The 24,127-nt window shown below is 39.6% G+C and overlaps 1 protein-coding gene across 6 annotated transcripts in view; it reads right to left on the bottom strand.

The window, feature by feature from the left end:
• BRF1 (BRF1 general transcription factor IIIB subunit) overlaps positions 1-16,645 on the bottom strand; it is a 219,917-nt gene extending 203,272 nt beyond the window's left edge. For all 6 annotated transcript variants that reach the window (XM_081313338.1, XM_081313342.1, XM_081313340.1 and 3 more), the window contains exon 1: positions 16,329-16,645. In XM_081313338.1, coding sequence (XP_081169464.1) covers positions 16,329-16,515 — 187 coding nt within the window. In that variant the 5' untranslated portion in view covers positions 16,516-16,645. The remainder of the gene's footprint in view (positions 1-16,328) is intronic.
• Positions 16,646-24,127: the final 7,482 nt, after the last annotated feature.

Below are 24,127 nucleotides of genomic sequence, written 5' to 3'. Positions count from 1 at the left end.
AACTTTCCCATGCTGGCTGGGAATTCTGGGAGTTGAAATCCACATGCCTTAAAAGTTGCCAAGATCGAAAAACACTGCTAAAGGAAATGCAAAGTAGAGGAGTTATACATCTTATACACTTGTTGACTCCACAGTTCATTTAGCACATCTTGTCCTGGCTGTCAGTAGCTTGCAGGAAGCTTGGTCTTACAGATATTAGTATGAGAGCTTATTTTAAAAGTTGTACCGTTCTTGCATATCTTCTATCCAACACGCTTTCAATTCATGTCACAGAATTTCTCAGGGACCTGAACTCTTAACGATTTCTATTAACTCAATTTTATATACATATGCAACACATATATAACACCCCTCTTCCGGTCCCAAGAAGCCCCATTAAAAGCCAGGTGCTCAAATTCTTGAGCTAATAAAATTAACTTTACAGTATAAAAGGGGATCAATGCAGACCTAATTCAAAGTCAGCATTTTCACAATCACCAAATATCTTCTGCAGGATTTCAAGTAAGCCTTTACTGTTGTTATGAAGGTTATTAGGAGATTACTCCTGAGACATGATACAAGACTGACACCTGGAGGAAACCATAAGAGGCACAGTAAGAGCGCTAAGTATACATTATGGATTTTCACTAGCAATATTCCTCCATTTCAAGGCAAGCAACATTATACAGACCTTGGGAAAGAGTTTGAAGTAATATGAATAATAAAAACAGATACACAAAATACACTAAAGCTACAAGAGAAAAAAAGAAATGTAATCTTTCAAATCATCCTTGCTTCTATCATATCTATACACTATTTCACATTTTATTTTTTGTTAAGACTTGTTAGACTTCTCACTGCTCTCATTTTTAAGAGTTAATAAACGTTATCCAGCCACAACTTTCTCCATCTTCCCCATTTGCTCTACTTTATGTATTTTAAAGTTCAATTCACACTTATTCTCTCCATATCACCAACAAACGTCTTTTGTAGTGAATTAACTTTTGTATCCATTTAACACTTAATCATGCCTGATCTGAATTTGTTTTAACTGGATATTTTAAGTATTCCATTCCAAGTTCATTACTTTTTCTCTGAAATACTCAATTCTCATTTCCTTATAACTTATTTAATAAATTTATATGGTTACCCGTTCTAATAAGAACCTCTATATAACAAAGCAAGTAGAAGCAAACTACAAAAAGCCATTTTTACTTCCTTTGACAAATACTCATCCCTTGCAACAGGTATTCTTATTTCTATATTTCTATCCAAGTATTTTCATTGCATTTTGCTATCTTTAGTAAAATTTTGTCTATTTATTCCAAGTTTTTGCCATTAACACATTACTTGCAAATATTCAGTCCATTTTCCTAATCGAGCACATTATTAAATTAATTTTCAGATCATCATATATCCTCTGTTCAATACTTGCTACAAATCATCTGGGTTCATAGCTAATAACAAAGCATGCTCTGTTACAACAGTACACGCACATTCATGCCCCCAATCAACATACATCTGTCATCACATGGTTTTTTTATACATTTGTCCATCAACACAGTAAACAAGCAAGGAAAAATCACACTTATTTATCTTGCTCTTAAGTCAATGTTAAAAAATTATGTGAGCATTCCACTTATTTTCTCACATGCTTTACTTTCATCAAATACCATTCATGCATTCAATAACCAAACTCTATTTCCATATTCGTGCAAAATTCCATTGTTCAAAGGGCGAAGAGCCCCTGTGAAGTCAGAAGCAGCACGGGCAGCCGCTTGGTGTCCACTGCAGCCGATGTGTCCCAGTAGCAGCAGGGCCAGCAGGTTAGGGAAGGCGGAGGCCAGGACGTGCCGAGCAGTGGCGTAGCGTGGGTTGTCAGCACCCAGGGCAAGGCAAGTAATTTGCACCCCCTAACCCGTGGATTTTAGCACTCGAGTCTCTTCCACTAGATTAGTTAAAGAAACCCTTACCCCCTAAGCATATGTATTGTTTGTTATGAAAATACTGATGTAATTAAAGTAAAATGCATCTAATGCGCCCCCCCAGATGTTGCGCCCGGTGCGGCCGGCCCCCCCTGCACCCCCCACGCTACACCACTGGTGCCGAGGGTTTGATTTGTTGCGGCCGCAGGCAAGCAAGACGGTGGGACGGAGAGGGCGGGGCCGGCAGTAGTAGCGTTCCCACTCCCGTCAGCCCCCGTGCTCTCTGCCTCCTGTACATGAAAAAAAATAAGACATGCCCCCAAAATAAGACCTAGTGCCTCTTTGGGAAGCCAAAAAAAATATAAGATCAGGTCTTATTTTCGGGGAAAATGCTAGAGGAAAATCCCTTTTTGATTACAAAATCTCCAACACCTCTTAGTTACATATTGTATGTGAAATTCTTATAGGAATTATATCACTGGCATTCCTGCACTGAAGCAGGTAAAAATTCTCCAGATCTTCATAAATTTGTTGTGTTGTTCTATCAGACTCGTTTCAACTGTTTACCTTAATCTGACTCCCAAACATATTTCAAGCCTGGTATTCTAAGTCTACCTCTGTTTACTTCCAATGCATGAGTAAATTTTCATGTTATATCTTTAGATAATACAAAACAGTGATTCATTCTCAAAATTAGGCAGTTGCTGGTTAACTCCATTTTTGTTAACTTTCTACAGAAGCACAATAACAGCATTCTTCCAATTATCCTGCATAGATGTATTTTTTGCATAAATTATTCAGTGTTGATGCCTCCCAACTCTAACCCTCTCTGGGTGACTCACAATAATAAAAAGCAACATAGAAACAACAAATTAAAATATAGCACATAGGAGCAAATTACAAAAAAATAATTAAAGAATTCACACAATCACACCAAACCCAAACCAGAAGCATACTTGAATATTTCTCCAGATATGCTATCAACACATATAGTTGCATTTTTCAACATTCCCACAGCATTTATGACTTCATCAGCCTTTTCTTGGCCCCATGCATGTATAGCATTGATTTCAATTCTAATCTTCAACGTATCACTATTATTCTGATACAAATTTCTAAAATATCCTTTCTAGCATTCCCAGGTTTTTTTAATAGCATTTAATCTGCTGGTTCCCCTAATTCAGAACAAATTTTATCTCCACACAATGTCTCTGTATTTTCTGTCACTTTTTTATATATATACAAATTTTATTGATTTTCTGATATTACGGTACATTCACATATTTGAAAAGCAACGTGGTAGATGGGTAGTAGTAATTCAATTACATACAGATATCATTAGTACAGATTTCAAATTGCTACCATAAATATTTCCTTTTTCCCTTCATATATACTGTCTATTTGTAAATTAAAAGACAAGTTTTATCCTATCCATCACATAGAAAATAACTTTTTTACATATATCCAATTTTTAGTTTACACATATTCTAATTGTTTTAACATACAATCTTTTAGACAAGCAATGACCTAATAGATTTTTCAATTTTAATTTCCACTAACATTTAGATTTAACATTTGATATTTATCATTCCCAAGATTTTTAGTATACTCCCAATTCATCTATCACCATTCCTCACAAAATCTAATATTCAAAATACACATTCTGTTTACTTAACTTCTCACCCTCTATGTCTACAAGTTAAGGATACAATACGATATCCTTCCTTTTTGCTAATTTTCAGTTGTTTTTTAAGTACCGTATTTTCCGGCGTATAAGACGACTGGGCGTATAAGACGACCCCCTACATTTCCTGTTAAATTATAGGGTTTGGGCTATACTTGCCGTATAAGACTACCCCTCTTCCAACGCACACCAAATAAAAATTAAAAAACATCAGATTTGATTTTAATATGGTAATTTTAATTCAAATGCTTATGACATGCAGGTGCTTAGTAGGAAAACTGTCACTTATAAACATAAGGCTGTTTGTCATCAAACATGTAAACATAAAACAGTGCAAGTGGATTAAACAATAATAATAATAATAATAATAATAATAATAATAATAATAATAATAATGAAGAAGAAGAAGGAGAAGGAGAAGGAGAAGGAGAAGGAGTAGTTGGAGGGGACCTTGGAGGTCATCTAGTCCAACCCCCTGCTAAGGCAGGAAACCCTATACCATTTCAGACAAATGGCTGTCCAGTCTCTTCTTAAAAACTTCCAGTGTTGGAGCATTCACCACTTCTGGAGGCAGGTTGTTCCACTGGTTAATTGTTCTAACTGTCAGGAAGTTTCTCCTTACTTCTAGGTTGCTTCTCTCCTTGACTAGTTTCCATCCATTGCTTCTTGTCCTGCTTTCAGGTGCTTTGGAGAACAGCTTGGCTCCCTCTGCTTTGTGGCAGCCCCTGAGATATTGGGTCACTGCTATCATGTCACCCCTCACCCTTCTCTTTGTTAAACTACACATACCCAATTCCAGCAACCGTTCCCTATTTCCCTAATTCACTTTTTCACTTTTCCTAATTCACTCTAAAGCTTTCCCTGTGCAGAGCCTTACATAAAACCAGCTGCCTGCAATTAGTGCAGGTTCGCATCCCACCAGGCTCAAGGTTGACTCAGCTTTCCATCCTTCCAAGGTAGGTAAAATGAGGACCCAGATTGTTGGGGGCAATAAGCTGACTTTGTAATAATGCTGCTTGGGGGGGGTGAAAGCCCTAATAAACAGGCATATACACAGAATGAAGGCTATTGCTAAGCACATTAATTTGTGCTTTAAATTGTAAGCCACCCTGAGTCTTCGGAGAAGGGCAGGATATAAATGGGATTTTAAAAAAAAAAAGACCAAATGGGAGATCCGCTCCAGGTTTTCCAGCCAGCCCGCCCAGTTCCTGAGTCAAATGTGTCCTTAGAGCTAAGCCACTGCTCTGGCTGCTGCCTTCCCCACCTGCCTTTCAAGTTGGGATATACTACAGCTGCTCTTCAACTTTAGAAGGAAAGACGCCCAGACCCCAGCCTGTAAAAAATCACAGACTGCAGCTTCTTCTCCAATTGGTCCCGCTTTCCCTGCGCAGACTAAATGGGAGATCCGCTCCAGGTTTTCCAGCCAGCCCTGTCCCTAAATTTTCAGCACCTGGCGTATAAGACGACCCCTGACTTTTGAGAAGATTTTCATGGGTTAAAAAGTAGTCTTATACGCTAGAAACTACGGTAGTAATCAAAATTTCTTTTTATTTCAATATTTAATGCTTCCTCTCTTCCTCTTTATATCTGCTATCTCTTGCTTAAACTGATAATTTTCATTTTTAACATTCCATATAGACCTATTTATTACTTTCAACAATAACTTTTTAGCTTATCTACATTATTCACCTTTACATGACCTTTATGCACAAATCAATATTCAAATTAGCTATTAATATTTATACTGATAAATTTTAATGACCAAAAAATTTTCTTTATCTCAGTTCATAACAATATCTTGTGTTTAACATACACATCTTATCTATTTAAGTACATTCTGTTTCAGATTTCAATAAGATGGTCAAAACTCCATTTTTCTTGAGTCTTATTCTAGCTTTTTTCCTTTGCCAAATCAACTTCCATGTCCTTGTTTTTGGGTCATCGAACCAATCTCCTTGTAATATCATGTATATTAATTGATATTGGCAAAACCATCCAATCGCCATTTTTTTGAGAGGACTTATAGTTCTAGTGGGTCGTCTCTTTATTCTTCCATATCGATGTAGTTGTTCTGAATTGTTTGTCTTCTCATCCAACTGTTCTTTTTCTAGATCCTCTAGTTCCTTCTGAGTTGTATAAGAAACCATTTCCTTTTTCCAGGTTGTCAATATCTTTTCTGGATTTTCAAATATCAATATTTGTTTAATAGTAGAGTCTTCTGTCAAGGTACTTGAATGTTTCATTTTTTCTATTGTATTTAGTATAGATGGTTCTTTAATTGTGGTCAAAGTTTGGGCTTTCATATCTGGGCTGTCTTCTTGTTCCTTCACATAGCCTCTTAGTATTTCATTGGTTGTGGTAAGAATTTGGATTAGTGTTTTCAACATAGCAAGAGTTTGTTGATCTTCATCTATAAATAAATTTTGTCCCTGGTCTTCTTCTATGTTGTTATTTTAAGCTAAAGGCTTTACACTTAGAAAATCCAAAAGAAAGAATTTTTTTTTCTAGGTAGGGAACACAAAGCCTTTCACAGCTGTTGCTTCAAAGTTCTCAAGGTTATGTATCTTACCTATTTCCCTGGGCAGTCAGCCAGGCCCCTTTTAAAGTTTTCCTTTGAGTCCCAAAGTTGTCTTAATCTTTTCAGTTTTTCTTTCTTTTTTTCATAAGAAAGAATCCAGATTTCCAACAGAAGTAGACAATGAACAATAGGAAATAAAAACTATTCAATCCACATGCTTTGAGAAATAAAGTTCCAATTGGGATTCAGTTACTTTTTCAACAGTTAAAACGCCCCTGGGTATTTAGTCACCGCTCTTTCTGGAGGGAGGGCTGAAATCCCCCTTCCCTCACCACAGGGGGGAAAATGCTTAGCAGCTTAAGGAGATACAGAAAGTAATTAAGGCTGTAAAAGAGGTAGATCTCACCCAGTATCTTCTGCACTGCTTTAAGAGTTGTCTGGTGGAAAATGTGACTTCGGCTGTTCACAGCCTAGGGATGAGCCATAATGGCCGGTCCTTTCATCTGCCAGTTTGGAGGGATGACCAGGTCCAACAGGAGAGTTGCGGCTCTCCTGCGTTCCAGCAAGCGCCCCTCCTTGATGGTTGCCTCTTCAGGGAGACTTTCGGCCCTTTTCAGGGGCCCTCAGCAATGCGAAACTGGATGGGGAACAGAGAGCAAGTCTCCCAGCCATCCACAGCGGCTGCCTGACAAACCGGAAGTCCGCATTTTCTGTCACTTTTAAACACATTCCTCATTCTCTTTAGCTACACTTTTTGCCATTTTTTCTCTATATGCACATATTTTTCCACCAATCATTCTCTTACACCCATTTTCCCAATCTACCACCTCTTTTACTTTGACCTCATAACCAATGTACGAGAACACTGCTATTAATGTATGATACCTAGCAATTTACATCGCTTTTAAAACTAACTTTGTAAAACTGCAAGGAAGTAATTTAAATTCTGAATAAAAATGCATAAACAAAACAATAATCAGTCATTTTTCTGTTTCATCAGAAAAATCAATTTGCCAGATTAAGCCACTGTAGAGTGTCAGATGTGGTTTGTCAAGTTTTCCTAGAAACAAATATTTAGAGCAGAGATGCTATGCAGACAAATGTTTAAAACCTGGTCCTAAATTAGGAGGGATACCCAATGTGATACTCATATGCAGCCCTCTCCCCAAACCCAAGAAATGGCACATTTTTAATTTTTTTTCTTAACCAAATTAAGGATAGGAAAGAAAGAAAATTTGCCTTTTGGAAGCAAACAATTCCTAGTCCCACTATTAATGTTTGTTCAATGAGGCTGTCGGCAGGCCCAGAGGAAGAGAGGGAGGCTTTTGGAGGAGTTGGTGGTGGCGGCAGCGTGCTCCAGGGGCAAAAAGAAGCAAGGCCTCTTTAAGGAAAAGGTGGAAGAGTCAGCATCAGAAAAAGGAAAGAAGGCAAGGTTGTCAGAATACAAGCGAATTTGAGGGCTAATCCACATGGAGCCCCATTTCCATCTGTCCTGTTTGCCATCGTTCACTCCCTAGAGACTAAAATGGACAATGTGAAATTTGAGCGGGCCACGAACAAGGAGTATATATCGGAGGTGGTGACCCTTTGAGAGCTGTATGCAACGAAATTTCATTTTGATGTATGCCGATTGGTGTACATTCAAAGTGACAATAAAGTTATCATTATCATTATCATTCAATGCTTGAAAAATCACTGTTTGGATTTGGAAGTATTTTAAGGGTGGAAACTAAAGTGGTCTTCCTCCCATATGCTTCTGATTCCCATGCCCATTCTTAATACTGCTCAAAATAAGCCAAAAATTTATTTATTATTCCCCCACGTTATTCCCATATTCCAATACATTTAGAAGATCAGGAAGCTGAATTGCAGTCTTTAATTCTACCAATAATACTTATTTCTACTTACAATATATTGTGGGGAACTTTCTGTCCAAATACATTGCTGTTGAGCACAGAGCAATATGTGAAATACTAACAGTTATCGTAACAAGATATTAATATTACACTTTGCTTTATAACAGCTAGCAAAGATGTGATTTTTCCTGACTGAGGTAAAGAAACACTTGATTTTCCTGAGCAACTTTTTTCATTCAAATCATCTCCACTTCATTTTCAAACATTGCCCATATGTGTCAAAATTTGCCTATAGTAGACTCCAGAAATCAGTACAAATAATTTGTGCTCTTATTAAAGTTTCACCTGCTTATCCTAGGTTGTAACCACAGTGACATCCATTAACAATTCAAACAATCAATGCCAGCTAATGATGATAGCTGTGCAAATTACATACATAAAAATAAATGAGCGACTTAATCTAAAATTGCAAACAGACACAGGAATAAAATTTCTATTTTCTTACAATAAAGAAGTGTGATAATCATTTGTAGCCTTCTCTCATTTGGAGACTTAGACTGGACAACAACAACAAAAAACATTTAAGAAGACATTAGCAATTGACTTCCATACTGTTGCCAAGAAAAATAGATGTAATCACTATAAGTTAAGTTCATCTGGAAAATAGTACATTATTTCTTTTATTTATATACTACATGTTTTGAAATGGTACACACTCAAATATTTGGAGAAGACACAAAAACAGTTTTGGAATTTACCAAGCAGTAGGAAATTAACATGAAGTAGATTTAATTATGAGAACTATATAGATTGGTCTATAATCAATTATTGAGGGTTTTGTCCCTTACACCCACCCATATAGGGGTGACATGATAGCAGTATTCCAGTATTTGAGGGGCTGCCACAAAGAAGAGGGGGTCAAATTATTCTCCAAAGCACCTGAAGGCAGGACAAGAAGCAGCGGATGGAAACTAATCAAGGAGAGAAGCAACCTAGAACTAAGGAGAAACTTCCTGACAGTTAGAACAATTAATCAGTGGAACAATCTGCCTCCAGAAGCGGTGAATGCTCTAACACTGTAAGTTTTTAAGTAGAGACTGGCCAGCCAATTATTGAGGGTTTTGTCCCTTACACCCACCCATATAGGGGTGACATGATAGCAGTATTCCAGTATTTGAGGGGCTGCCACAAAGAAGACGGGGTCAAATTATTCTCCAAAGCACCAGAGGCCAGGACCAGAAACAATGGTTGGAAACTGATCAAAGAGAGAAGCAACCTGGAATTAAGGAGAAACTTCCTGACACTGAGGACAATTAACCAGTGGAACACCTTGCCTCCAGAAATCATGGGTGCTCCATCACTGGAGGTTTTTAAGAAGAAACTAGACAGTCACTTGTCTGAGATGGTATAGGTTCTCCTGCTTGAACAGAGGGCTAGACTAGAAGACCTCCAAGGTCCCTTCCAGATTCTATTCCATTCCATTCCATTCCATATATAAATACACAAACAGCACTAGCTTACAAAAGTCAGCCTGGAACTCTAAAAAAAACAATATCATATGGGAAAGATTATTTTTTTTCAATAAAAGTGATTCCAAATATGTCATAAAATTATTATTATTTTATTTTTATTTATTTTTATTTTAATTCCATTTATATCCCGCCCTTCTCCGAAGACTCAGGGCGGCTTACAAGCTTAGCAGTAGCCTTCATTCTATGTATATGCCTGCTTATTAGGGCTTTCACACACACCCCCAAGCGGCATTATTACAAAGTCAGCTTAATTGCCCCCAACAATCTGGGTCCTCATTTTACCTACCTCGGAAGGATGGAAGGCTGAGTCAACCTTGAGCCTGGTGGGATGCGAACCTGCACTAATTGCAGGCAGCTGGTGTTACTTAAGGAGGCATTAGCCCACTGCTCCACCAAGGCTCTATTATTAATAACAACAACAATAATAAAGTTGGAAGGGACCTTGGAGGTCATCTAGTCCAGCCCCCTGCTCAGGCAGGAAACCCTATACCAGTGATGGCGAACCTTTAGAGACCAAGTGCCCAAACTGCAACACAAAACCCACTTATGTATCGTCAGGTGCCGGGTGGGCGTGGCCCATTGGGTGGGTGTGGCCCATTGAGTGGGCATGGCCCATTGGGTGGGCATGGCTGCGGTGGTAACGGCAGACTGGGTGGGACTAAAAAGTTCGTTCAACCAATTCCAACTTTGTGAATCTTTTTTTCCCCGCAAGATTAAATTGATTGATTGATTGAACCTTTTTTTGCACACGGTGGTGGAGCCCTAAAGCAAAAAGGGTTTATAAAACCCAGCTGAAGGCCTAGGACTGGGGCAATGGCACGCGTGCCATAGGTGCCATAGGTTCGCCTATACAATTTCGGACAAATGGCTGTCCAGTCTCTTCTTAAAAACTTCTAGTGTTGGAGCATTCAACACTTCTGGAGGCAGGTTGTTCCACTGGTTAATTGTTCTGTCAGGAAGTTTCTCCTTACTTCTAGGTTGCTTCTCTCCTTGATTAGTTTCCATCCATTGCTTCTTGTCCTGCCTTCAGGTGCTTTGGAAAATAGCTTGACTCCCTCCTCTTTGTGGCAGCCCCTGAGATACTGGAACACTGCTATCATGTCCCCCCTCATCCTTCTCTTCGTTAAACTAGACATACCCAATTCCAGCAACCGTTCCTTATACGTTTTAGCCTCCAGTCCCCTAATCATCTTTGTTGCTCTTCTCTGTACTCTTTCTAGAGTCTCAACATCTTTTTTACATCGTGGTGACCAAAACCGGATGCAGTATTCCAACTGTGGCCTTACCAAGGCATTGTAAAATGGTATTAATACTTCACGTGATCTTGATTCTATCCCTTTGTTAATGCAGCCCAGCACTGTGTTGGCTTTTTTTGCAGCTGCAGCACACCGCTGGCTCATATTTAAATGATTGTCCACTAGGACTCCGAGATCCCTCTCACATTTACTACTTTTGAGCAAGGTACCCGCCTATACTATACCTGTACATTTGGTTTTTCTTGCCTAAATGTAGAACCTTACTTTTTTCATCATTGAATTTCATTTTGTTAGATAGCGCCCAGTGTTCAAGTCTGTCCAGATCCTCTTGTATCTTAAGCCTGTCTTCTGGAGTGTTGGCTATTCCTGCCAGCTTGGTGTTGTCTGCAAATATGATGAGTTCCCCATCTATCCCCTCATCCAAATCGTTGATGAAGATGTTGAAGAGCACTGGGCCCAGAACAGAGCCCTGGGGTACCCCACTACACACTTCCCTCTATGTAGATGCGGTTCCATTGAGGACCACACACTGAGTACGGCCAGTCAGCCAACTACAAATCCATCTGGTGGTGATGCTGTCTAACCCACATTTTTCTATCTTATCGAGTAGTAGGTTGTGATCTACTTTATCAAATGCCTTACTGAAGTCCAAGTAAATTATATCCACAGCATTCCTCTGATCCACTAATTTTGTCACTTGGTCAAAGAATTCAGTAAGATTTGTCTGACATGATCTGTTTTTGACAAACCCATGTTGGCTTTTAGTAATGACTTTGTTTGCCTCTAGGTGTTCGCTGATTCATTGTTTGATTATCTTTTCCAGAATCTTCCCAGGTATTGAGGTCAGGCTGATAGATCTATAATTTCCTGGATCCATTTTTTTCCTTTTTTGAAGATGAGAACTACATCAGGTCTTTTCCAGTCCTCTGTTAGTTCCCCAGTGCTCCAGGATCTTTGAAAAATATAGTTCAGTGGTTCTGAGATCACATCTGCCAGTTCCTTGAGAACCTTGGGGTGTAATCCATCTGGGCCTGGTGATTTGAACTCATCTAGACTGGACAGGTAACAGAGTGAGCGCCTGTTACTCGTCCCAGCTTCTGCCAACCTAGCAGTTCGAAAGCACGTAAAAAATGCAAGTAGAAAAATAGGGACAACTACGGTGGGAAGGTAACAGCGTTCTGTGCGCCTTTGGCGTCTAGTCATGCCGGCCACATGACCACGGAGACGTCCTCGGATAAGCGCTGGCTCTTCGGCTTTGAAACGGAGATGAGCACCAGCCCCTAGAGTTGGAAACAACTAGCACGCATGTGCAGGGGAACCTTTACCTTTAGGCTGGACAGGTGCTCACTTACCATTTTCTTGCCTATCTTAACATGTATCTATTCTGTTTATGGCACTATTTTTGATAGGTTGGTCTGTTTTTTCCCTTTGTGTAGACAGATGCAAAAAACGAGTTAAATAGTTCTGCTTTCTCCCTATTGCTTGTCACCTTCTTGCCACTTTCACCCACTAATAGACCAATTATTTCCTTTAGTTTTTTCTTGTTTTTTACATTTTGAAAGAAGCTTTTTTTGTTATTTTTGACTTTGGTTGCAAGCCTTAGTTCATTATGAGCCTTAGCTTTCCTCACTTCATCTTTGCAGGCTCAGGCTATTTGCTGATATTCTGACTTAGTTATGTGCCCCTCTTTCCACCTTCTATACTTGTCCTTTTTATCTTTCAATTTATCAGAGAGTTCTTTATGCAGCCATGCTGGTTTCTTTTGAGAGCTGTTATTTTTCCTCTTTCTTGGTATTGTGCTACACTGGGCTTTTATTATTTCACTTTTCAAAATTTCCCAAGCTTCTTAAGTTGTTTTCCCCTTGAGGATTCTCATCCATGGAATCCTTCCCAAGCCTTCTCTAAATTTATTGAAATTAGCTCTCTTGAAGTCCAAGACTCTAGTTTGACTGTGTTCTATTGCTTATGCTTCCATAATGTTGAATTCCAATATTGCATGATCACTACCTCCCAAGGTTCCTGTGGCTTCAACACCTTCTATCATTTCATCTCTGTGAGAATTAGATCCAAAATGGCTAATCCCCTAGTTCCCTTCTCTACTTTTAGGGATGGCTAATCCCCTAGTTCCCTTCTCTACTCTCTAATTAGAGATGGAGATCTGAATCTAATCCAAGCAAAAATAACTACTTCTCTGAGCACATCCCATACAGCCGTGTTTCTAAACCATGGCAACTCTAGACATGTGGACTTCAACTCTCAGAACACCTCTGCCAGTTGCTGGCTAGAGAACTCTGGGAGTTGAAATCCACTCTTTTTAAGAGTTACCAAGTTTGAGAAACACTGCTATATAGGAAGGACTTTGGGGAGGGGAAAAAAAACCTCTTTCCCTTCTCTAAAATTATACTCCTTGCCTTTGTCATAGCAAAGGGAAAGCACTGGTACAATAAATGCAAGTAATTCTAAATGGAAGCAGCTGCAAGTAATAAGCTCTCTAATAGCCAGTTCTGGCTATTCATGGGAAAGGTGCAAGGCAACTAAATCAGAACCAGCACACATCCATATAAGTGGGAGCACCTATAATTCTGTATCTTGCTATGAGAAAGAACTTCACTTGAGGAACCACAAATCACAACCTCCCCATCCAGCATCAAATAATATTATTAAATGATGCACCTTGAGAATCGGGAGACAGGAGAAAAAAGGTGTGTTGAAAATGGGGAAAATGGGATCAGCAGAAAATGATCTACTGCACTAATACAAATTAGTTATAACTTAAGAGTAATTGACACACTACAACAACATCAATTAACAATTAGCACCAGAAGAGCAAGAACCAGAACTTTCTGTCTCTCTCAACACCCAAAGCAGTAAAAGGGGAAGTAAAGAAAAAGAACTAGAGTAATAATCAAGCATCTTGAAGCTCCCAGGCAACAAAGCAAAGAGCATCTCCCCACAATTAATAACATTCTGAAGTTGGGGGGAAAAGACAATAATGAATCAATGTACATCTTCACTTATCAGGGTTTGGGGAACACATATCTGCTAAATAATACAAGGATCATTAGAATTTTTTATATTTTATAAAAATATACATTTTTATACATGCATATTTAATAATTATTTTTCATATCATCTAAACCAGACATGTCAAACTCGCGACATCATGTGACATCGCGCAACGTATTGGGACGGTTTTGCTATTGCCGGCAATGGGATGGGCGTGGCTTCCAGATGACACATCTGAGCAATTGCACTTAAGCTAGCACTTAACTAGAAGGTACAACTAGTTTTCTACTAAATCAAGAATCCAATTAACATAATTATTTCCCTTCATTATTGAATGTGAATTATCTAAAAACCTCATTTACCACATTGAAGAGGGCACACTCACTGCCCCAATCCTATTTTTTAACAACTTGGTTAACAACCATGGTGTTCATGCTTACAACCTCTATGTTTACTTAATAACCACTATAAAAAACATAAAATCAGCAGACTCCATTACAGTTGTAACTCAAATACTACTTGTAGGCCAATCACAATATATTTCATTAATTTTTTTTCAAAGAAAATGTTTCTGTACTTAGGAATGTTCAAAGATCAATGATTGAGGAAGTGTTTAGAAGAAAATGGCAACTGATTTGAATATTCAATGCAATCCAAATATTAAATTGTGTGTGGGGTCTGACTATTGGCAAATCCTGTACATATTGCACTGGAGGCTGAAAGAAATGCAGCTTTCACCAGATATAATGCATTGGAAAAAAGGAAGATATCATCCTTTCCCTCCTTTGTATTTATGATGTCTCCTTTTATTTTGATTTATTCAAAGTATTTATACACCAATTTGTCACTGATCCCTTCAAAACCAAGGTGCAGACTTTAAAACATATACTACCAAATAGACAAAATACAAGAAAACTCATAAGAATAATGTAATAATAATTATGAGCAATTTAATCACACCATTATGAACTATCTAATGTAGCTTCTAATTTTTTCCATAATACATGGTTAATTTCTAAAGGGTAAGCACTCCAAAACTGGTGTAACAGAAAAGGCTTCCCAGCTGAGCTCAAATGAGTTTCTACTGCATGTGGTAGACACAAGGCACCCTTTGATAATGAATGCAATTGTTGAGCATTTCTGTATAATGGAAATATTCCTTCAAAGTGGTTCCAAATTGTCTATATCAAAATCTTAAATGTTATCTAGAAGCAAATTCACAGCGAGTGCATTTCTTTTATGGTGCTGCCTTCCCTTGCTGCTGACATTTGGGTCTCTGGTGTCACATATTTTTTTCAGGGAAATAAAATTCCATCAGAGCCTCATATTTCATGAACCCAGAATCCCCTTACTTGTGGGAGCCTTGTCTTTCCAGATGCAGCTCACTTATGCATCAAGTTACTGGTCAATGTTCAGCAAAACATCCTAGTTCAGATGTGTCAGAGAAATATAGCTGAGACATCAGCCTATTGATATCTCTGTTCCTAAACTCCCAATGATTCCTTTCATATTCAGGATTAGATCCAAACTAGAATTCCAGGGATGTTTATATAATAATATCTGGAATTTACAATGCTCAATTTGTCTAAAACTGTAGCCTAGACCCAATAGGTGTTTTTCTTTCCATTAACTTAATTCACTAAAGTTTGTAGTCATTTAGATATGCAACATGTATAACTAGAAAAAAATGTTCAGTGCCAAAGAAACTACCCTCTGCCATGCAACTTCAGCTGCTGTAATTCATGTATGCAGGTAAAAGAGTAAAAGAGTTATGTGGATAAGCCATAACTGTATTTTATTTCATTTCTCGGCTAAGTTAATGTCACAAGCCACACATCTTACAGGCTACTACATTCTTCCAAAATCTACTACAAAATTAGTAGGCAGAAAGAAAGGAATGAAAGCCAAATGGAGCAAGAAGGCACCCATAATTATTATGACAAAGATTAGGAAAAGGGCAGATCTCATGTCAAGAAGACAGATATACTAATAGAAAAATCTACTTCTGCAAATAAATATTTCCCTCCCACTCCATTCTGAAGCAGGGCTTATTCTTCGGAGACTATTTCTTATGGGACAAGGTAGCCCCTTTCCCAGATTTGGTATAACAAGCCAGAGAAAGAGCTCAAAGAAGGAAGTTTGAGGGAAACCGGAATTAGAGAGAGCTGTCAAAGAACTGACCCGCTGTAAATACTGTGGCCAGAGAATTACGGTGGGATAAATGTACCTTTTACTGTCAGACGTAAATGGTTGCAGAAGTTACAAGGCAGCTGTCCTAATCAGTAGCACATAAATTGTCTTTTTACAGTATAATAGCCGATTTTGTCATTGCACTGCTTTGCTTTTAAACTAAGCAAATTCTGTGCAAGGCACAGGAGGAGGAAGCAGATGAATTGCGATTCTCCCCCGTCACCCACGTGCAATTTCACTGCTCTCGGGAGCAACATCACGGCCGGCCGCAACAGAGGCAGCATCGGGCCGCTCCTCCTTCGGCTGCCCCCCCCCCAGCGAAGCCCTGCCCCGATTCCCGACTCCCGCTGCACACACAACACACACACACACAGGCTCGCACCGTCGAGGGAGACGAACTGCCCGACTGCCGAGGAGCCTCCGCCGCTGTTCTCCACGAACTGCACTTCCGAGACGATGATGTTGTCTTCCAGCACCGAACCGCATCCGGTGCAGACGGCATCGCCCCGGGCTGAGTCCACCTCGATGTCGGAGCCGCCACAGGCAGCGCACACCCGCCCGCCCGACATCTTGACGGGGCTGCAGCGGCTGCAGGCGGACGGGCAGGCGCGACTTCCCCGCAGCGGCCCGAGCCACTCGCCTCGCTCAGCAACGCCGGCTAGTTTCTCGCGCTCTTCCTCCTCCACGCAGGCCTGGTTCAGCCGCCCATTCGCTGCCGGAGGAGGAGGAGCCGCAGCCCCCAAAGTACCGCCCTTTCTCGCGAGGCCTGCCGGCCACTTCGAGCCTCCACCTCCCGCGGCAGTGTATCCCGGTTCGCCTCCTGGGTGGTTGGGTATTCCCCGAAGGTGTTTAGGCTCCCGGACGTTGCAATTCATAAGAGTTTGTGCCGCTGCTACTTGCTCATTAGCCTTTAGGATGCCTCTCTCCCCCCCCCCTACGGGTGATTTGGTGGCAGGAGGCTGGCTGACTTATGGAGAGTTCGATAGTTCGCCCTCTGATTTGTCCTTTGGTCCGAGGGCTGAGACGACCGACGAATCTCCTCATTTACTATGAGGGTCAGTTCAGTAAAGCCAGAACACAGAGCCTTGACTAGGGCAGGGGTCGGCAACCTCGGCTCTTTTATGACTCGTGGACTTCAACTCCCAGAATTCCTGAGCCAGAATTCTGGGAGTTGAAGTCCACGAGTCATAAAAGAGCCGAGGTTGCCGACCCCTGGACTAGGGAAAGGGTCAGTTTCTTTAATCAGTGATCACCTGAACTTGTATGCAGAGAAGATTAAGACATGGATATATGTCCTGTGTAGCCATCCTTCTCAGCATTCCTATTGACATTAATATTGCAAGGCTAGAACTAAGAGACCTAGAACTAAGGAGAAACTTCCTGACAGAACAATTAATTAGTGGAACAATCTGCCTCCAGAAGCGGTGAATGCTCCAACACTGGAAGTTTTTAAGAAGAGACTGAACAGCCATTTGTCTGAAATGGTAGGTTTCCTGCCTGAGCAGGGGATTGGACTAGAGATGACCTCCAAGGTCCCTTCCAACTTTTTTATTACTGTTGTTGTTGTTGTTATAATATAACTTATTCATTAAACATGAAACTCAGTCAACTGAACACTCAAATTATTTTTTATTTTTTATTATGATGATTATATAATATGTATAACATGGTCAGGTTTGAAGTTTGAATGGCTTCTAAACCTTAGCAACTTTGAGATGTAGACTACAAGTCCCAGAATTCTCCAGGCAGCAGCAAGAATTCTGGGAGTTGTAGTCCACACTTTTTTTTTTAAGTTGCCAAGTTTGAAATACAGTACACGCTGCTGTATTGTATAACAGTTATATATATTTTATCTTTATGAACTTCTCTCAGATTTTTCAGGTTTCCCCTTTATTTCTTCCAATAAGATAATGGTCCCTGTAGTAATATTCCAGAGCGGTAGTGCTGGAGGGGCCAGATTTTCTGACTACACAAAGATGAATGAAAGAGGCTGAGGTCTGGAAATCAACTTCACTGTGTTTAAAGAGATGCGCAAGTTATTTATTTACCTGTCTGGTACATTTAAATATATAAATACTTTTAGTTAAAATATTATACAAATACAACATTTCTATTTTTTATTTATATAAAATAATTGAAAATTCATAGAGAAAATATAAATCTGTGTTTTATAAGATTTGAAAATGACCCCATGACACATAATGATAGACTGCCAAAATAGTATTCAAAAAATTATTTTCACTCGGGCAACTTTATGTAATATTTGGGCACTTTCAAATGAGAACTATGCACCAGTTTGCAAGAACTCTGGACTTTTGGAATCCCCCAGTACTGGCTGAATTTGAGAAATAAGCTAAGTTTTTTTTCCCAGCTCAGGGCTTATGTTTTTGAACACATACACAAAAACTGGTATTTTGTTTAATTTTAATGCTGTTGGGAGTTTGTTTCCCCATCTGCAAGAACTCCCATCTTGCCATGCTTTCCCAGATCTTCCTTTCATCCCAGTTTTTCAAAGAGGAAGATAGTTTGTTAGGTTTGCTGCTGCTCCTCTTAAGAACCACTCTTTTGTACAACCATTATTTACTTTATTAGGGAAACTTTGTTTTTACATGGTCTATTGAGAAATCAAAATGGGATTGGTTCTTTGTGAAGTTGGTAGAGATGATACTTGCAGATCATCTTCAATCTGCTTTTGAGATATTGAAGAGTGGAAACAAAGATGGAAGGCTCTTACTATCTATCTATCTATCTATCTATCTATCTAATTATTTATTTATTTATTTAATGTATACGCCACCCATCTCAATATTAAGCAACTCAGGGCAGTTTACAACATTGTAATAACTTTCCTGAACCATTCCTTTTTCATTTTAAAGATTCAAAAACTGTTATTACCTTTATGTTTCTTGTTCATAAAGAATAAGAACCATAAGAATGGATAGATGGGGTCTTCAAATTGTCTATTAACAGCAGGAAAACTAACAGCTGTGCCAGACTGAACCTCTCTTCCATACAAAACAGCATTTTATATGTATTTATAATAATAGCCTATAACTTAAAATTTTTGTATGAGTAGATATGCACACATGAAACCTCTCAATCACTAACATCTAGAATTCTTAGGCAAGTCATTGTTTTCTTAACTTGTAATTCTCTTCCGCTTCCCTTTGAAATAGAGATAGCCCTCATTTAGGAACTGCCTTGTTTAATGACCATTTGCAGTTACAGTGGTGATGAAAAATAACATGATTAATCCTCACATTTGCAACCTTCACAGGTCTGTAAAGCAAAAGAAAGCTGAAATGAGATCATAAGCAAACTTATACTTTCACCTAGCAGCGATTTCATTTAACAACTGAGTTGCTGGTCCCAATTGTGGTTATTAAAGGAGGACTACATGTAGATTGAACAATTCCTATCAAGATTTTAAGATCATTTAGACCAAGAACACACTAAGAATAGTTGAAAATTTTGATATATAAATGCCAACTATTTGTTCAACAAATAATTGCAGTTATAGTAGATATAATTTGTTTGTTATTGGGGCATTTTTAAATTGGCCACAAAATTTTGGCTACAATGATTTATAGAATCCTTATGAAGGTAGGCAATATTGTGTCTACTGCTTTGTTTCGTCAGTTCCAGCTAATCATCAGATTCTCTGTACAGGAGTCAAATTTTCTAGGATTTATGTTGTTAAGACTAACATTTTTTTATTTACTGATAATACAGTATGTTTAAGGTCCAAAACGTAAACAATATAGCATGTTTAAGGCCTTTATTGACATTTTCTTGTATTAACCTTCTTCACACTATATACTTATTTTCAACATTGCTTTTGTATAACATAATTTGTACACCTTGCCAATGCAAAAGTATTATTATACTGTAAACCAAGAACATCAAAACACCACACTACTTGATAGCTAATAGCAATACAGAATATTCCTTCAATTTAACCCAAATCAGTTTATTCAGTAATTTATTCAGAAATTCAGTAATTATAGCAGTATAATAATGGTAATTCTACATTCCATGTCAATATTACATGTAACTACTAGTAATGCTACTTTCTCAAACAGAAAAAAGCAATCATTCTGTTTGAGGCCAAGACTAGTAATAGGCAGAGAAAAAAAACATAATTCTCTGACTTTTATTGACTTACTCCAAAGGCAAACACAGGAGCTGGGAAAGCGATAACATTGTGGGTTCTAAATGTGCCGCAGTTAAAGTCAGTGCTCTTGGTGGTAAGTTATAGCAGGGTGTTTTAATAAATCTGAAAGTTGAGGCTAGCCAAAGGTAAAGGGCCTGCTATTGTTTAGAGGGCAGACTGATAGCCAAGAGCCATGGCAGTCCACAAGCCCCAGTCCCAGGGTCATAAGCCAAAGATCCATTTGCAATGGAGGAATGAAACCTGGTTCCAGCTGTCATATAGCCAGAAGTATTGGCCTTGCCTAGCAGCTCTTAATTGGCACTATGTTTGGGTTCCTTGCACTTATTTCTGATTATCAAAATCAACCTCCACTTTTTCAGAGCTAGTTATTATCCCAGGAAGAGTTTCAGGTGGCTGTCTGTTTTTTCCCTCAACTGTAGACCGACAGTCCATCAGATTCTGCTTTCCAGCCTCAGAATCTCAGAGTCTCTAATTCTGAGAAGTAAGAAGTTCAAGTGCAACATGCACAAGAATATTCAAAGACAAATTTAAATATAGGCCAGTCTCAAAATGACATACTACATTAAAAAAGCTAGGAAGTACAGAACTTGAATTATTATCTCAATATGCACAAGCTCCTACATAATTGTTTTTCAATATTGCATGGAGCTCCTTGCGAATGTGGATTGTTTTCCTTTGAGGTGATTCAGTGCATATTTTTGGACTTTATATGATAGCTAGGATTGATAACCAAGTGCAAGAAGCCTGTTTTGGCTGGTTTATACTCTGGGACTTTTAAAGTATAAATCAATTTGAAAGTGATTAACATTTTGGGGAACAAAAATCTATATGTTTAGCCTTATTAGTAAGAAATACTCCAGACTTACTATTTTGTTTACTATGAGTGTTCACCCAAATATGCTGACTTAAGGAGGTTGGCATTCACACACTCTTATTGCAATGGGAGATTTTTCAAGCTGATATGTGATTTTTCTTCTTTCTCCATCCCCAAGGCTTTAGAAAAGAAGTCCAGCCTCTTGGCAATGGCAGTTATGGAAATTATTCTGCAACCTGGTTCTTGAAATTTGACCCAGACCAGAAGAAGCCAGGAAAATTCTATCCAGGAATTTCAGTTGTTTAAATTCAGAGTTGGCCTGTTTGTAGCTGGATAGTATTTTCACAGAGGTATTCATTTAAAGCACCAAAAATCAATAGTTATAGTCTGGTAATAAATTGCTAACTAACTAGAGAAAGTGAATTGGGCTTGCTTCTCTGTCTTCAGCAGCTACTTAGTAGGGAAGGAAAGAAACAAGCAATCCTTCAACGTACTCCCAGGAATTGGTGTCCTCATTTTTTATCTCACTGTAACAACATACTTAATAGCAGGCTTTTTCACATTTTCTAATTTGCCTTTTATGTAGAGCAGGGCTTTTCAACCAGTGGTATGGGTACCACCTGTGGTACATTGGCACCTGGCAGGTGGTACGCGACCATCCTAGAAAAGTGATAGCGGGAGAAGGGAATGAGCTGAACTGGTGGCAGCACCACACAAGCCAGAATGAGAGACGGCTGGAGCTGCAGGGCTGTCAGGGCTCAGCGGAAGCGCCAGAATCAGCGCTTCTTAAGGGCTGTCAGGGCTCAGCGGAAGCACCAGGATCAGCGCCAGGCTCCAGCTGGAGCTGGGTGCTGATCCTGGCGCTTCTGCTGAGCCCAGAAGAAGCGCTGATCAGCTGGAATGTTGCAGCATCTCCAGGGTCTTGTGATTTACATTCAGATGCTTGGTAACTGATTCATATTTATGACAGTTACAGTGTCATGTGAAATGACCACAACCTGCTGCAATCACCCAGCAGATGGGGGGGGAATAAAAATCAATCCCCCCACCCCACTCCTGCTGCAAATCCTTAAGAGAAATGCTCACAACAATGAAAACCTCAGATAGGAGGAAGAGTGCCGCCAGGCAGGCAGACAGGTGTCTTGCTTGGCTGTGGCTTGGGGGGCACTTTTTCAGTGCCATTATAACTTCAAACAGTCACTAAGCAAACTGTTGTAAGTCGAGGACTACTTGTACTTCATCACTTTTTTCTTCTTCTTTTTTTTGACACCTTGCTAGGCAACTGGTGTCAGTCGGATGTTGCCATATCCTAAAAGTGGTACAGTGGGTGAAAAGCCCTGATGTGGAGGACATCTTTTCAAGCTGTACAAGTGAGAGAACTTGCAATTGATACAAAAAGTGGTTACTCCAGGAGATTTAAGATAAGCACTAGCTCAGTAATGATAAGATGTAGACAGCAGAGGGAGCTAAATCCTTACCTTTTTCTCCCTCAGAGCACTTCTGTAAACAAAAGCAACTTTTGAACTATTGATAAATTTAGAAAGGATATGTAAACATCACATACCATCTTGTACTTCAGAAACAGATCTGGGAGATGTACTGCAACATAATAATTTCTTATATTAAGATCCAAGGCAAGATAGTAGTACTATTATAGAAATAAGGAAGAGGAAAGAAGGATCAAAATTGGGATGGGGGTGAAGCACCATTTCCACTTCCCCAACTACCGGTCTCAAAAATGCCTGCCCGATGTCCATCTGGAAAATGCTATGCCAAATACAGTGAGAAAACAAATATCAAGCAGATATTTTCCTAATGGTTGCACTGAAATTAGCAATGTAAAAAAAAGATAAAGGTTTCTCTTACACCAGGGGTCTGCAACCTTGATAACTTTAAGACTTGTGGACTTCAGCTCCCAGAATTCCTCAGCCAGCTATGGGAGCTGAAGTTCACAAGTCTTAAAGTTGTCAAAGTTGCAGGCCCCTGTCTTACACAGTCATGTCTGACTCTAGGGGGCAGCGCTCATCTCTGTTTCCTAGCCTAGAGAGCCAGTGTTGTCAGAAAATGATGCCCAGGCATGAAAAGGTCCATTGTATGATTGGTTAGAAGTTGCAACAGAGCAAGCAAGCAGTCAGTATTGAGGAAGGCAGATTTTGCTTCCCATTTTCCATGGGGGGGAGAGGGTCTAAATCCGAAACAATTCTACAAGAGTAACTGGGGATTAAGTTAAATAAAAGGAATCTAGGGTTTCATCCTTAAAACTTAAATTGTTCAGTTATGTGCGATATAGATTGGAGGAGTATGGAGCAAGGACCCAATTTTATGTAATTGGTGGCTCTGGATAGGAAAGAGAAGGGCGGGGGAGAGAGAAAGTACTTTGTATTCATTCAAACCAGGAAGAAAATAATCATAGGAAGGGTTTTTTTTAAAAAAAAAAAGTGCTAGCCATAGGACTATGAATCTCAGTATTTCTTTAGGTATAAAAAATGAATCATCCAACAAACCACCCACAGTTTTCCCTTAAAGCACAAATGACCAGGCTCAAATTATTATACTTTTGGACACATTATGTGAAGACCCAGCTTGCTGAAGAAGGCTCTAATCCCAAGAAAGAGAAGAATAGGGCAGCTAGCAGTAAGAAGGAGGGATTCAGTTACAGTAATGATGGGTACCCCTTTGGATAACCATGTTTAGGGACCGATTGGCATGAGGAAAATCTATGTGGTCGCTAAAAGTCATAATTACTTTTATTAAGCAACCTGTGATACGTCACTCATGTGTAAGGAGTTTTCTGCTTAGCCTGACTCTGTTCACATTAAGAGCAGTCGGTGGTGAAACAAGGTAGGAGGGGAATGAAAGAATAGCAGCCACACTGTTGTGACTCAGGGCCAGCCGGTGGGCCCGGCAGCCGGCTCGGATGTATCGGATGACTCAGATGAGGGGGAGGAGGAGGGTGTGGAAGACGAACCGGCTGATGATGGCTTGCAGGCTTGGCAGAGCTCCCAGCCGGGGCCCTCTTCTCAGCTGCGTGAGCCCGATAGTGCGGAGGATGATGACCCACAGCTGGCCCTGTTCAAGGACGCCCGACGCAGGAGGCAGTCGAGCAGGACTAAGCAGAAAAAGGCTGCGGGTCTCCTCGGGAGGAGGCACAGGGAGACCACGCCCTGAACTCTAAATAAAAGGAGTGTTTGGG

Source organism: Vipera berus (genome assembly GCF_964194415.1).
Source record: "Vipera berus genome assembly, chromosome: 1".
Taxonomy (NCBI): Eukaryota; Metazoa; Chordata; class Lepidosauria; order Squamata; family Viperidae; genus Vipera; species Vipera berus.
Note: the sequence above shows the minus strand (reverse complement) of the source record. Positions and strands in the feature narration are given on the sequence as shown.